Here is a 13,231-nt window from a genome sequence, read left to right as displayed (position 1 = left end):
CGAGTTTGGTAATAGTATTATTCTTTTTAGTAGACGGATTAAAAAAGTTGGAAAATCGCTAGAACAAGTGAATCGGTCTAAAAAGGGAGTTAAATAAAATAAAGATTAAAGTTTTTATTTCCAAGGAGGTTACTTTTCATTTTTATTCTAATGTTGGTTCATAAGAATGCCGTGCTGAATCATGAGTTTTAATTTATTTGGATTTATAGAATTCCGCCGCCAATTTAAAAACAACACACAATAAAAGAAACAATTGTTTAAGCCCCAGTTTACTGCACCGACTAAGTTGTGGTCCTCTAGGTGGTCCTTAGGTGGTTCTTTCATATTATTTTTGATTTTATTTTAATACATACTCCAAAAGTAAGTTTATTGTACTGCAACACATTGTAACTCGATCTATGATCTACTAAATCGAGGGTAACCTAAATTAAATCCGAATCCACACCGCTGTCGATAAAGTCCTTCAGCATCAGGCCGCAATGATCGGGCAGGAGTCGCGTCCAGTTGTTGATGTGCAGCAGGCAGCTGGGGATGGTTACCTCCATAAGACCGGAGCGGTGGGCCTCCACGATTCTTCTGGCCACCTGCTTGGGATCTAGCAGGCCCAGGATCGAGGGGAACTTCACCTTGGGATGCTTGCACAGGCCGGTGTTGGTCATATAGGGGAAGATGGTGGTTGTCTTTATCTAAAATAGGCTTACATTAGGTTTGTATTATTGGGATGCGAACTTGTATCCTACCAGATCCCTGTAAGGACCTTCTCGTAACTCTGCATGCAGTGCCTCCATCAGCCCACGAACTGCGAATTTTGTGGCGCAATAGGGCACCAAGTTAGAGATCCCAACCAAACCGGCAATAGAAGAGAGGCAGATGATGTGGCCACGATTCTTCTCCTGCATGTGGGACAAAAAGGCCTGGATGGTCCAGAACTGCGAGAACACATTCACATCAAACACCCGTTGGATTTCCTCGGCTGACTGCTGGAGGATCGGGTGGGTGGGCATTATGCCGACATTGTTTACAAGCACCGATATGTGTCCAACCTCGGCCTTGACCCGATCCGCCAGGGCCATAACCTCATCGCGCTTGGAAACATCGCAGCTGGATAGATAAATAGGATGAAAATTATTTTGATATAATTTAATTACATATTTAATACCTGTAGCTGTAAACTTCGCCTAGATTGAGGCGTTTGGCCTTCTGGACAGTCTGCAAGTTGTTTTTCTCATCGATGTCCACACAAACCACTGTGCTGCCCAAAGAAGCATAATGAAGGGCGAGCTCCCGGCCTATTCCATGTCCAGTTCCTGTAATCTTTGGGGATAGAAAATGTAATTTATACAAAAAAATTAAAAACGTTGTATAATGTATCTTTACCAGGACTATCTCCCCGCTGACATCTTTCAGTTTTTTGGGCAAGAAAGTCTGTACCAGGGTAACAAACAACTCCAGCAGAATTCTTACGAAGAGCACCAAGAACTGCAGGACATCCTGAAGAACTTCGAAGATGCGCTTCGAAGCGGGGGTCGTGCTGAAATGAACAACAATATAATGCACAATATCTAAGTGAAATATCCAACTAGCTAGTTACTAGCCACTCCGAGCTGGCAAATATTTAAACAAAGTTGAAGCTCGACAAACCCCGAAATGATTTAATTTATCTATTTGTATGCGCCCGCTGCATGTGCAATGTTCAAACGGTCGGGCAGAAGGCGATCGACGGACTTTGCCAAGTCTTCATAATATAGTACAACATAAGATAGTGGAGAGTACTAAGACTGCCTCGAGTATTGACACTGGGTCTTGGCCCCCTTTTCGGATACTCGAGGGGCCAAGCGAGCGACAGTAGAAGCTCGCTGGGCTGGAAAATTACATATGAATGGATTATGGGAATTATAATATCCAAGAATAATATTATGGTAATCTTGACCATTTCTAAAACTAAATTTAATTTAAATTTTCAATACAACCCTGTATGTACAAAATATTTCGCATCTATATCTTCTAAATGTAATTAGCAGATGAATAAAACTTGTGCAAGGATCGTTTTATAATATTTTAACTATTTGATTGATAGTTATCTATAATTATAATTTGAAAAAGACACAAGCAAAATGAAATAAAGTAATCATACAATTTGAAGCTGACCTCAAAATAGTGTCTTTACTGTAATTACTGATGAGGGAGCAGTGTTTTTATCAGTATTTCATTTCTGGACATAGAGCGATAAGCCTTAGCACTTACTGGATAATTTCTCGTTCTATCATAATGACCGTATACGTTCGGATAAGTGTATGGTTTCCCTGGATTCCGAAATCCGGCGCTCTTTGACAGCTGATTCAAGCAGAACCAAGTGCGATTCAATGCCTGTAATGAAAAATAATGATTTTGAGTCACGGATAGTTTAACTGGCTCGTCGCTCTTCCGTATTTGCGGGCTTCCTTTCCACAACTTTTGGCTTTTGAGCTTGGCGAGGAGTCGGTTTTCTTTTTTATTATTTTTATTTTTCCCCGATTTTACAACCGGCTGGCCAAGAGCGAGCGGCGTGGGCGAGCGAGGAGGAGGTGCAGGAGATGGAGTCGCCGGCGGCATTGCAACATTTCCACTTTCGTTTTCGATTCGGTTGCCACTAAATGGAAAATTACGTGCACTCCGATGTGGCACACAGAAAAGAGACAAATGCTCGCAAAGAAAATAGGATGCAGGGGCGTAGGAATGGGGGTTATACGGGACTTACACCCCGCAATATTAGATTGGATATGAAACATTTTAAAAACACAAATAAAGCTTGAAGATCAAATTATAAACCAATTGACTTTAAGGAGGTATTTATAAATAACAATATTTTATAAATTTGTATGATCATAAATAAACGGCTATAACATTACTTAAATTTATTAATTTTAAATACGATTTGAATATCATGAAATAGGAACCCTTTAATTGAAACTAATTCTAAAATCCCCCCTAGATAAATGTTTGCATATTGCACTGCCTGATGAATGCGGCTCGATTACGCGATGCCAAAAAGTGCAAGTCTCTTATGCTCTTGTCCAAGTTCTCTTCTCTTTGGCCAACTGCAGTGTTTGGCTCTTTTACTTTCTTGGCAAGAGGCAACCAAATGGCCCGCTGCAATGGGGAAGCCAAAATGTTTGTTGCAACAACCGAAAGCCGTAACCATAAAATGCAACGAGGGTCTCTATAATACTTTTCCTGCGTTTTCGGTTGCCTAATCAATTAGGTATCTGATGATTGTTTACTTAACGTAATTGTATATAATTATTAGGGCTGTTATGCTTTTAACGTTACCGTATCAAAACAAGCAGAAAAAGCTAGAAAGCCAAAAATATGTGGTTTTTACTGTATAGACACAGATATCACTTAACTGAAGAAGATTGTATAATGGAAAACCTAATAATTAAATGTAACTAATCAACATGATATTCAAAAGTCATTATTCTTAATGAATTTGACTAGCTATCTTATCATTGTTTTCAATGAACAGGTGCGTCCATTTATTTAATGGTTGATTTAATCGATTGGTTTACTGTGTAATATCCTGCAGTTAAACACTAGTTTCTAGTTTGTGGGGTACATGTTTTAACATCTTATTTCACTTTCACAAATTACAAACTTTACACTGTATTAATATGTTTATAACTCGAAATCGAAGAAGTTATATTTAATGTATGAATTATTTACAGAATTCGAGTTTTAGTATTTCCAACGGATCGTTATCGTTAAATGTGAAGAAGATCCGAACCCAAGTCGAGACTGGAACGACCGATGGGCCTCGCTGCTCGGCGACAAATGATTCCAGTTGTAGGCCTTCCAAAGCGACGAAGCCTACGTTCAAATCGGGAAAAGTGGGGTCCCCAAGAGAGTGCTTAAGAGAGCAGATGGATTGGAAGAGCGCTGGAACGTGATCCTTGAGCCACCGCAAACTGACAAATGATCCCCTCTTTGTTTCACTTTTCCAGAAAAAATACCACCAGCCACAGGTGACCTTCATCGGGGTCCAGACGAAAACAAAAGACCGGGAAGCAAAAACTTGGCTCAAACCAACTTGGCTAAGCATGATTTACCGTTTTCATGCTTTGTTTTTGCTTATTTTTGAGATGAGTAAGCTTAAGTTCGCCACGAAGTTCAAGTTCAGCGGTCGTTATAATTGAAAAGAGAGCGGGGAGCGTCAACTGGATCTGGATAATGCTCTTATCCAGTTTTTTCCTTGGCTGATAATCAGAATAAATATATGTATATGTATGCTTTGAACCGAAATTCACTTTTACTCGAATGCATCTTATTATTTTTTTTCCTTTGTTTATATATCCGTTTCTCATCGAGAAGAAGGGTGTATTTATATCGTGCATAATAAGTGAAAGATAAAATAAAAAGTTCCACCAGAATGTATAATGTATATGTATATATATAGATACAAAGTTTCAAATTCTTTGTCATGTACAATAAAAAATGTAAACACTTATTGTTAAGAAATGGTTTAATATGTAAATATGTTTGTATTAAAATACCGACCTCCGAAAATCCTTATTAATCATATAACTTGGACGAAATTGTTTTGAAATACTTAAGTTAAGACATGGTTGTTGTACAAAAAACTAATTTTTACGTCTCTTAGGTATGCAGTATTTTTGCTCCTTGGGTATCTCATAGTCGGTACATTCGACTGTATGGCTTTTACTTGTTTTATTATCTGATTGACGGAAGGTCATTGAAGGGCTCTCCCCGCATTTGCCGTTCAATTTCAAGCGATCGACGACCCGTTCACATAATTGGTGTCAATTTCGAGTGCAACAACAACTGAAGCAGCACTACAAAAACCAGAAGAACAGAAGCAGTTGCACTTTAGAAACTGATAATTAACTTTGTGATTTGTAATATTAGTAGGTGGGAGACTTGTTATTTAATAAAAATGGTTTATTTACCTATAGTCTTATTAAATATCAAAATTGTAACAATGTTTTGTTTGTAGGCGCTCTTAATAAATGTAAGCTACTCAGTCACAATGGGAAATAATCGCGACTTTAACGCTCAGCTGTCACTCGGACAATCATCGCACTGAACACAAATCAAAGTAAACAAAGAATTTCTGTCTATTATGTACTTCCCCCGCATACCAGCCTTTGTTAATGGGTGGGGTTATTAGTTGGCAGCCAGCTTGTTGCTTAATGTTTAGTCATTATGGTTCCAATCCACCCTCCCTTCCCTTCTATTCCACCACCTTGATTTTCTGCCTTCATTTGACTTATCGATGTGGCGTGCATTAACAATCAATATCAATATGACATGTCAGGCACCTGAATAAGTTAAGGAATACGAAGGGGCCAAAAAGGGTGGTAAGCTTATGGAATTGACCAGATATAAGAATATCTGATCCGATCATGTCAAAAATAGTCACTAATGCGGCAAGTACCCTGTTTTTACTTGACCCAATAATATGCAAATTGATGTAAAATTATTGGAACATAGCAAAAGAATTATCTTGATGAAGGGTTTTTAGAAATAATTTTAAAAATGGCATTCTGACATTATTGTGCTATTATAAATAACAAACATATACAGCTTAATGAAATCCGAATAAAATATGAACAATATATAAACGTTCTTTAACCTTGACAATTGAAAGCAGTTATTGTTATGTACACTAGTTCCATTAACGTAACAAGTTCTTTATTGAAATGTTTAAAAACATTGCACTATGTTTTGCTAATTGTCAACCATCAATCCGTCTGTTCGTCCTTCCATTAACATGCAAAACAAAAAGGGAAAGTTAATAATAGGACGGTGGTCGAATCAGAAACACTCTATGCCAAAGGACCTATTATTATTTTATTTGTATATGGTTTACTGAAGTATGAATATCTAACGAATGATGACTACAAAAATATTTATTTTTGTTTTTTTTTCAATGGTTTTACATGTTAAGCAAATAAATTCAGGCTATAATTGTACAAAACCTTTTAAGGTCACTATAAACCCACCACTAAATTATTTTAGTTATTATTCAGTTATTAGTTAATTTAAACAAAGCAGAATACTTTAGAAAGTAATGATTCGATAGTTTTTTATAGCCACTTCATCAACACCTGTTTATTCTATTATTATATTATGTGTTCCGGTGTATAAAACCCATATTTCTGGTGCTGGTATTCCGTAGCCTAAGCTTAAGTATGTATAAAGCTTCTGTCCTAAACATTCTTGATAGAAGTTTTCAGTATGGACAAATTCACCGACTATTTGTCAGTACCTCCCCTTTTTGAAAGGGTATTTAATTGGCCACGCATGTGGCTGTGCTGCATTCGACGGCGGCCTGAAAGGCGGCTTCAGTTGCCGTTGGTGAGCCAAGCGGCTAACAACGCCCAATTGAGAGCGGAAGGGAAGCCGGAAACCGGAAGCAAGAAGAAGACCGCGAAAGGGGGAGCGCCAAAATGTGAGTGTCTCCTTGCCTGCATTTGTTGTTTTCCCCTCGGTGTGTGTCTGTGTTGGTGCGGTGAGCTCGTGATTTGTTTACCTGTCAAAATAATAAATATAACTTTTGTTTTCGTGGGGCATAAAATACGGCCAGTTGTTGCTGTTGTTGGCATTGGTAGCGGATTCGAGGAACAAGCCAGCGAAGGACTCTCGACGCCTGTCTGCCGCTTCCTTGCTTCCTCCATTTCTTGGCCAAGTGCAGTGTCAAAAGTCAAGCGAAGGATAATGTGCCTGTCCGACAAGAAAAATGCCAGCCCATTTCGTGTAACCTATATCAAAACCTAAATCTAAACTAGGCCCTCTATAAACGCAATTGAGAAATCTGCGATAAATCTGAAAATATGAAACAAATTACCTTAAACAAATGATTTTTAAAAGGAATTGATTGAGTGCTGATTTTCAGTTCTATCTTTTCCAGAAAATATTTTTAAATCGGTTAAGAAATATATAATAATCCAACTCGTGTTTCCAAAAAGCTTCCCATTGTACGAGTACATTCTCTCAAATAGGATTTTGTTTCTTAATGTTTGTAGTATAAACTAGTTTTTCATAGAAAAGAAGAGGATTTCGTTTATGTTCATGCTAGTTCGGCTTGCAATGGGATTTTCAAAGTCAAAGGAATCTCTTCTGTGTTGGAATAGTGAGGTGCAGCTGATTATTATGTGATTGAAGTCTATTATCGAGTTGTTGCAGAATGGGCATTTGTTGGGTATATAGTAAGAATTTGTGAACATGTAATGCAGCAAAATGGATAAAAATGAACCAATTATTTAAGACATTAATAAATAGTTAGATTTATAATTAACACAGATTAATGACAGCAAGTTAATTTATTTTATAGATTCTAAACTTAAGTTAAAGGGCTCGGCTCAATTTTATTGGAGGCCTGAAAGTATGCAACCGTTTTCACCCATCGCCCCCCCTTTCCATTAATGTCAAGATCGAGACCATTTTGAAATAGCTTAACCTTACCTGAATTTTAACCCTTAACAGGCCTGCTTATTGTAATCTCTGCCAGGATGTTTCTGCACCATCGCCTCCATGGACTGATCTTTGGTAGGATCTTTTCGCTGCCCTGCAGCCTCATGAACCGACCCCAAGATAGGATTTCCATTTCCCCATCGGTCTGGAAGCAATACCATCCTGGCCAGACCATTGTAAAATGCCGCAAATCGAGTTTGTTGGAAGAGCAGCGGGAGCAGTTGAATCCTTTTGGGAAGGATTACCGCATCTACCAGCAGAACGTGGACTTGGATGCCTTTTTCGGCGAAGAGCCCAAGTACGAGAAGGTGTCGGACGTTTGCCTGCTAAATGACCACTTCATCCTGGTCAAGATGCCGCCACCAGATCCTTCCCCGCCACCATCAAAGTCCAGGATTCCTCGTTGCTTCAAGTGTAATCGCGGCAGCCGGGTTTCCCCCATTCTGGAGGAGGCTAATGAGGAACCATCTCCGTTGAAATCCAGTTGCCTGCAGCCGTGGTCATCGCGCGATCAGAACGAGATTGAAGTCTTCGATTCCAGCACCAGACTAACCAGTACTCCGAGTCGAGGTCCCCAACCAGCTCCCGTGATAGTGGAGCAACCGCACCCCACTCTGCAGCTGGAGGCGATCCAATCCGTGGTCCCTGGACAGCTACAGATGCCTCCCATAAGTCGAGGACCACTCCACTGGTTTCTCTGGCCCTTCCGACGGCGCCTGTATCCCGGGAGCAAATCCAAACCCCAGCTGGCCGCCGTCCATAAGACCTACTTTGTTCGGTGGAACAAGCCGCCGGACACACTTTGGCACGGATTCGGAGTGGACACGGTGGAGGAGAGGAAATCCGAGCTTCGACGCTGCCGTTCGGCGGTTTTCTGAACTATCTGCTACGAAATTTGTATATATTTTCTACGCTTACTATCTTAAGGGTCCATTATTTGAAGAAATCGAGGGTTTCAATAGAGAATTTAAAGTAATCTAAACAATTGGTTTATAAATATATCAAACTTTTTTGTATCATACACCTACTAATTTAAAACAAGCCTTTCCTTAAGCTTACAAGGTCGTAATTTAGAAAATACCGTGGATTTGCCGAAAGTTTTAGTCAAAATGTTATTAAACTGATACACAAATTAGATCGTATTTCTCTTAATAATATACTCGTATATGAAATATATATTTATTTTAATAACTTTAAATACCTGGTTCCTAGCACTACATCAATATAAGATTAAACTTGTTGATTAAATTAAGATAATATGTTGGAAATTAAAATTGAATGGTTCCAGTTTCTTTAAGACTAACATTTTGTCTAGGCATAATTCATGACTTTAAATTCAATAAAGAAAAATATTTTCTAAGCTTAACAGTTTATTGATAGCTTGGCGGTAGTTTACTTACCACACTCCTTAAACATTCTTCAACTCAAGCCCTCATGGGCACATGTCAAACTCCAATTTCCTCATGCAAAATTAGTGGCTGCCGCGCCAACCTCAGTTTGCCACAATGTGAGTGGACCCCCGACTCTGAAAAACTCTGCGGAACTGCAAAATAATACAAAGAAGTCAAGAAACAAAATACGAACCACGTAAATTGCTGGGCCAATGCAGATAAAGCCAGGCCGTCGAGGAATAAAAAGCGGAGTTTAACTCCTTTTTCAATGGAATTTGCACGCGTCCGTGAAGCCTGAAAGTCCGAGGGGTCTGAGGTTAGGTGGGACTGGGGCTGTTGCTTCATTAGCTTTGGGGCCTGGAAATGTCGGGCAATGTCGTTCGTTACTCCCGCCACGGCCAGTAGGTGGCGCTGCCGCAGGAGTCCCACAACTAATTACGAGGCAGCCCGCCGAACCCCGGCCATAAAAACAAGTTCATGATAAAATGCCCAACTACTACGGACCGGGGGGACGGGGCTGTGGTGGCGAGCTGCCATAGACTGCAAGCACCCTGCGCCACCATATACATAATAATAAAATAAAATTAAAACCGTCACGCCAGGCGTCAGTGGAAGTCCCCAGTACGTACCTGGCCAACAATCGCGGCACAAAACAAAGCCATCGAAACCCCAGCGAACCGAGCCCACAAGGAGCTGCCTCTGAAGCTGGGGCCGGCACCCAAGTCCACCTCCAAGTCCAGGCCAGGTCGAGAGCGGATCGGGCCAGCGGGTCACCGTAATGAACCATTAATATGCCAGTTCCCCCCAAAAGTCCGGCGATAAGAGCACCGCGCTTTTCCTACATCGAAATCGAACTAGGAGTCCAGAACACCGCAAAAAATGGTTATTAATGTCATAAAATGTTTTTGAATAGTTGTTATTAAGCAGAAATTATTTTAACTTTAAAATTTGTTAGCATACTAATATAGCAGATTTCAACTTCTTATAAAAAACCTATTACGATAGGGACGAAAAATGAATGTATAAGTTTTCCCTATATTTGATTATTATTATATAATGATTAAATAATTAAAAAGTATTATCTATTTATTATTACTAAAAGGAATCTATAATAATAATTAGGTAATTTTTCTTTTTTTCTTCAAAAAAGTCTAGACAGCTAATATTTTTATTCTGTAGCTCGCAATAAAATTCTGCTTAGAGACTTAGGATGTTAAAGATCAAACTGTTTTGAAAAAACTATACTTTTTTCTACAGTGTATAAATTGGAGTTCTCCATTGTTTTTCCCGCCGCCGTTAAAGGGCGACTTGTGCTTATCATTAATAATAATGTCGGCATGAGGCTAGCGCATTACCATTTGGCCAAATGCTCAATTGGATGGCTTGTATTGTACATGAAATTGGCTTTGAGCTATTGTCTGTGAGCAAGGGAGTTGGGGTCTACAAAGGCACCTGTTCGGGGAAGGTAAATGCAACAAGCTAGGATCGAGCTTGCAGATAGTATCTATGGTAAATGGAGAGAAATTAAGACCCAAGTATAAGAAAGTAAGAGTACTTAGTTTTTAATAATCACTTTAGGCTCTTGTGAGCCAGGCCAAATTACTTCAAAAACTTAAACTACGATATGATTAGATATTTAATTTGATAGTATGTATAAATTAAATTGGTTAAAAATAAATATTCATGTGAAAATTAATATAATACAAATGCAAAGGGCAGTATATACTGGAAAGAAAGTGATAATAAATGCATAATATCGTTATTAATTTGTTGATTTCAAAAATAATAAATTTTATGGTATAGCGCTTTTGTACTCCTAACATAAATTATATTTTTACTACTCCTTAGAAGTAGTATACCTGTAAATTGCACCAATATAAATATTTAAGTACCAGTCTTGCAATTTGATATTACATTTTCGGACAATCTGATGTAATTTTTGATGATTTTGCACGGTATCTATGGATTGGCTTACAACCAACATATTCAAGGTTACAATATGCAAACAAAAATGGTTATTTTTGCCACCTTCTCTCCCAGAGCCACACCTTATTAACCCCCTCTTTTACATATCCGATTGCCAATACAATCTAAATTAGCCAGCCAATTCGGCTAGCAGCTCCGCTTAATTGGTGGAAAGTAGCGTAACCGTTCCGGCCACGTTAACTTTGGCACTCCGAGGGCGATGGAACCGCTCAGCAGCCGACTTGGACAGAAGACACTTGCTGGGCCGAGATGCCAAAAGGAAGCTGACAAGTTGCCAACCATCCAGGCGGTGAAAAGGAGAAGGAGCAAAAGGTCCCGCCAAGCATTCCAAATCGATTACGACTGTTTTTAGAAAGATCAAAGAGGGAGTGGGACGTACAGCTGTCCCGCTTCTTCTCTAGCAAGGTGTTTATTAATAAAACTCCAACTATTTTGGCCCGAGAGAGATGGGTACAGGGAAAGCGAAAGAGACGGCGACAGAGCAACAGAAACAGTTGGTGGTACGTGGTACGCAAAGTGTTGACAATGCCCATGCCCAAAGTCCATGTCGTTGGCACCGACTGCGCAACGACCTTCGGCCGGATACGGGTCCGGAATCCGGATCCTAGGGTCCTGGGCAATCATCGTTAATGATGGCAATGTCCTTGTGCGCCCCGATTTGACAAATCAATTTGTGCGCTAACAGCATGCGCTCGACTCCCAGTCCCTCGCAAGTCAGTGGGATAACTCGAGGACGAGGCCGAGCACCCTCAAAGTACCTTGTTCGAGATCTCTCTACATCGGCGATGACAGGGATCACAGTACGAGTAGTTGGCCCAACAGACCAAACCGAAATGTTTGCCAATACGGCTGGAATCTGTTTGGACGGGTCGTGGTGTGCAAGTGTATCTGCTGATAAATGGATCTGAGAGGGTTGCTGAAATAAAAATCATAATATCAGGATCAGCCTGAAATATTACAAATATCCTTTGAAGTAAACCCATTGGTCAAAGGATAATTATATTACCTATACTCTTTTCAAATATGATTTATAGTACGTACACCACATTTATAACAATAAATTGCCCTAATACAAACTAATTGTCAAGGCGTTAAGATCCAGAGCAGATTTATTTTTTGGCATTTTTTACCTTATATAATTCATCGTTGAAGGCGATCCCTAAACTCTAGAGATGGATTGCCCATAGATTTTATTACCTTACGGTTAATGTTGATGTCAAAAAATAGTTGATAATAAAATTTATATACGTACGTAAAATATTTATAAGTCCTTGCAGAGTGTGTTATAATTTTAGTCAGAAGAAGAACGTGATCTTTTTTAAGGATCTGAAAAATAATGTTTTTTTGTTCATACATTATTCTACTCTGGGGTATAACCTTCTTTTAACATTTTAGAATTTTGAATTAAACTGTTTCTTTGATTGAAAGACAATATAATAAAGCTGCTATAAAAACGATCGTAACATTAGTAACTTTATTTTTCGTTCATCTTGGGTCTCGGATTATTTCAACTTAATAAAGTTAACATTATAATGTTGTAATCCTGTTGGACTACTTTCTTCGTCAGGATCAATGCTTATTTTGGAGATGATTGCTTCAATCAATTGGATTGTTTCGATACATTCCCTGTAATCCCCGTTCATTTCTCTATTATCCTTGACTTTCGGACTTTCATCCGCCTCGCACATCTCGATGTCCATAGCTCTGCTTTGCACAGGACACCTCATTAGCAGGGATTATCGCTGCAGTTCGGAACTCGGGAGATAGGACTCTACCTACACGAACTCTACCTGACTTTGACTCCGTTCGACCGACTGACTGACTGACTGAAAGCTAAGCCTTTCCTACTCTCCTGGCTTAACTCTTGCCTGCGAACCCTGCGAAAGGACCCTTTATCCTGCGAGGAAAGGGGTTCGTGTCCTGGCTGAGCGATGAGCACCGCGCACGAGGACGAAGAATGACAGCAAATAAAAGTTTATGGCTCCGTCGTAAACGGGCCGAAAACGAGTTGACCTGAAGGGAGGGCTGTGCGCCGTTTACTGCATTCTTCCTGGCAGCAAAGGATTATTTCCGAAACGGCCTAATCCCGACGGTGGGAAAGGGAGTGAAAGAGTGAGTGGGACAGCCAACCACTCGCACTGCAAATCCTTTCGCAACCTTTGGCCGCCTCCTGGAACTGGAAATTGTGATTCGCAAATCGCTCGCAAATCCCCCTCTTGGGTTAGTCCACCTTGCTGTCGAGTAAATATTTTGAGGTTTTGCGCTGCTTATGTGCCAGGCAACGCCTGGGTTTATTGGTTCATCATCGGATCAGCAGGTAGATCCCAATCGAAAACTCAATATCGATCTCGATCGGGACCTGCCTGGCCCAGATCCGACCGACA

At 39.9% G+C, this 13,231-nt stretch overlaps 2 protein-coding genes across 3 annotated transcripts; one reads left to right on the top strand and one right to left on the bottom strand.

Moving 5' to 3' along the window:
• Positions 1-340: 340 nt before the first annotated feature.
• On the bottom strand, positions 341-3,825 carry LOC119546634 (short-chain dehydrogenase/reductase family 16C member 6). 2 transcript variants are annotated; one of them, XM_037853078.1, is made up of 6 exons: positions 3,703-3,825; positions 2,245-2,367; positions 1,378-1,531; positions 1,160-1,314; positions 741-1,101; positions 341-686 (listed from the first exon to the last, which is right to left on the bottom strand). In XM_037853078.1, exons 2-6 carry the CDS (start codon positions 2,265-2,267, stop codon positions 423-425), a joined length of 957 nt encoding a protein of 318 aa, XP_037709006.1. In that variant the 5' UTR covers positions 2,268-2,367; positions 3,703-3,825; the 3' UTR covers positions 341-422. The 2 variants fall into 2 exon arrangements, with proteins under 2 accessions (XP_037709006.1, XP_037709007.1); XM_037853079.1 differs by lacking the exon at positions 3,703-3,825 and adding an exon at positions 2,524-2,665.
• A 2,541-nt stretch (positions 3,826-6,366) lies between these two features.
• Positions 6,367-8,635, top strand: LOC119547542. Its single transcript, XM_037854440.1, has 2 exons — positions 6,367-6,448; positions 7,483-8,635. The coding sequence occupies exon 2, from the start codon at positions 7,509-7,511 to the stop codon at positions 8,346-8,348; it is 840 nt and encodes a 279-aa protein (XP_037710368.1). The 5' UTR covers positions 6,367-6,448; positions 7,483-7,508; the 3' UTR covers positions 8,349-8,635.
• The last annotated feature ends 4,596 nt before the right edge of the window (positions 8,636-13,231 follow it).

The sequence above is a fragment of the Drosophila subpulchrella genome, chromosome 2L (genome assembly GCF_014743375.2).
Source record: "Drosophila subpulchrella strain 33 F10 #4 breed RU33 chromosome 2L, RU_Dsub_v1.1 Primary Assembly, whole genome shotgun sequence".
NCBI lineage: Eukaryota > Metazoa > Arthropoda > Insecta > Diptera > Drosophilidae > Drosophila > Drosophila subpulchrella.
This window is presented reverse-complemented; position numbering and strand designations above follow the sequence as displayed.

Excerpts from the sequence above, each read along its gene's own strand:
- LOC119546634 (XM_037853078.1), bottom strand. The coding sequence starts at position 2,267 with ATGATAGAACGAGAAATTATCCA. Across the intron at positions 1,102-1,159 it reads GGCGAAGTTTACAGCTACAG|CTGCGATGTTTCCAAGCGCG; the intron begins GTATTAAATATG and ends TTATCTATCCAG. Across the intron at positions 687-740 it reads AAGGTCCTTACAGGGATCTG|ATAAAGACAACCACCATCTT; the intron begins GTAGGATACAAG and ends AGCCTATTTTAG.
- LOC119547542 (XM_037854440.1), top strand. The coding sequence starts at position 7,509 with ATGTTTCTGCACCATCGCCTCCATGGACTGATCTTTGGTAGGATCTTT.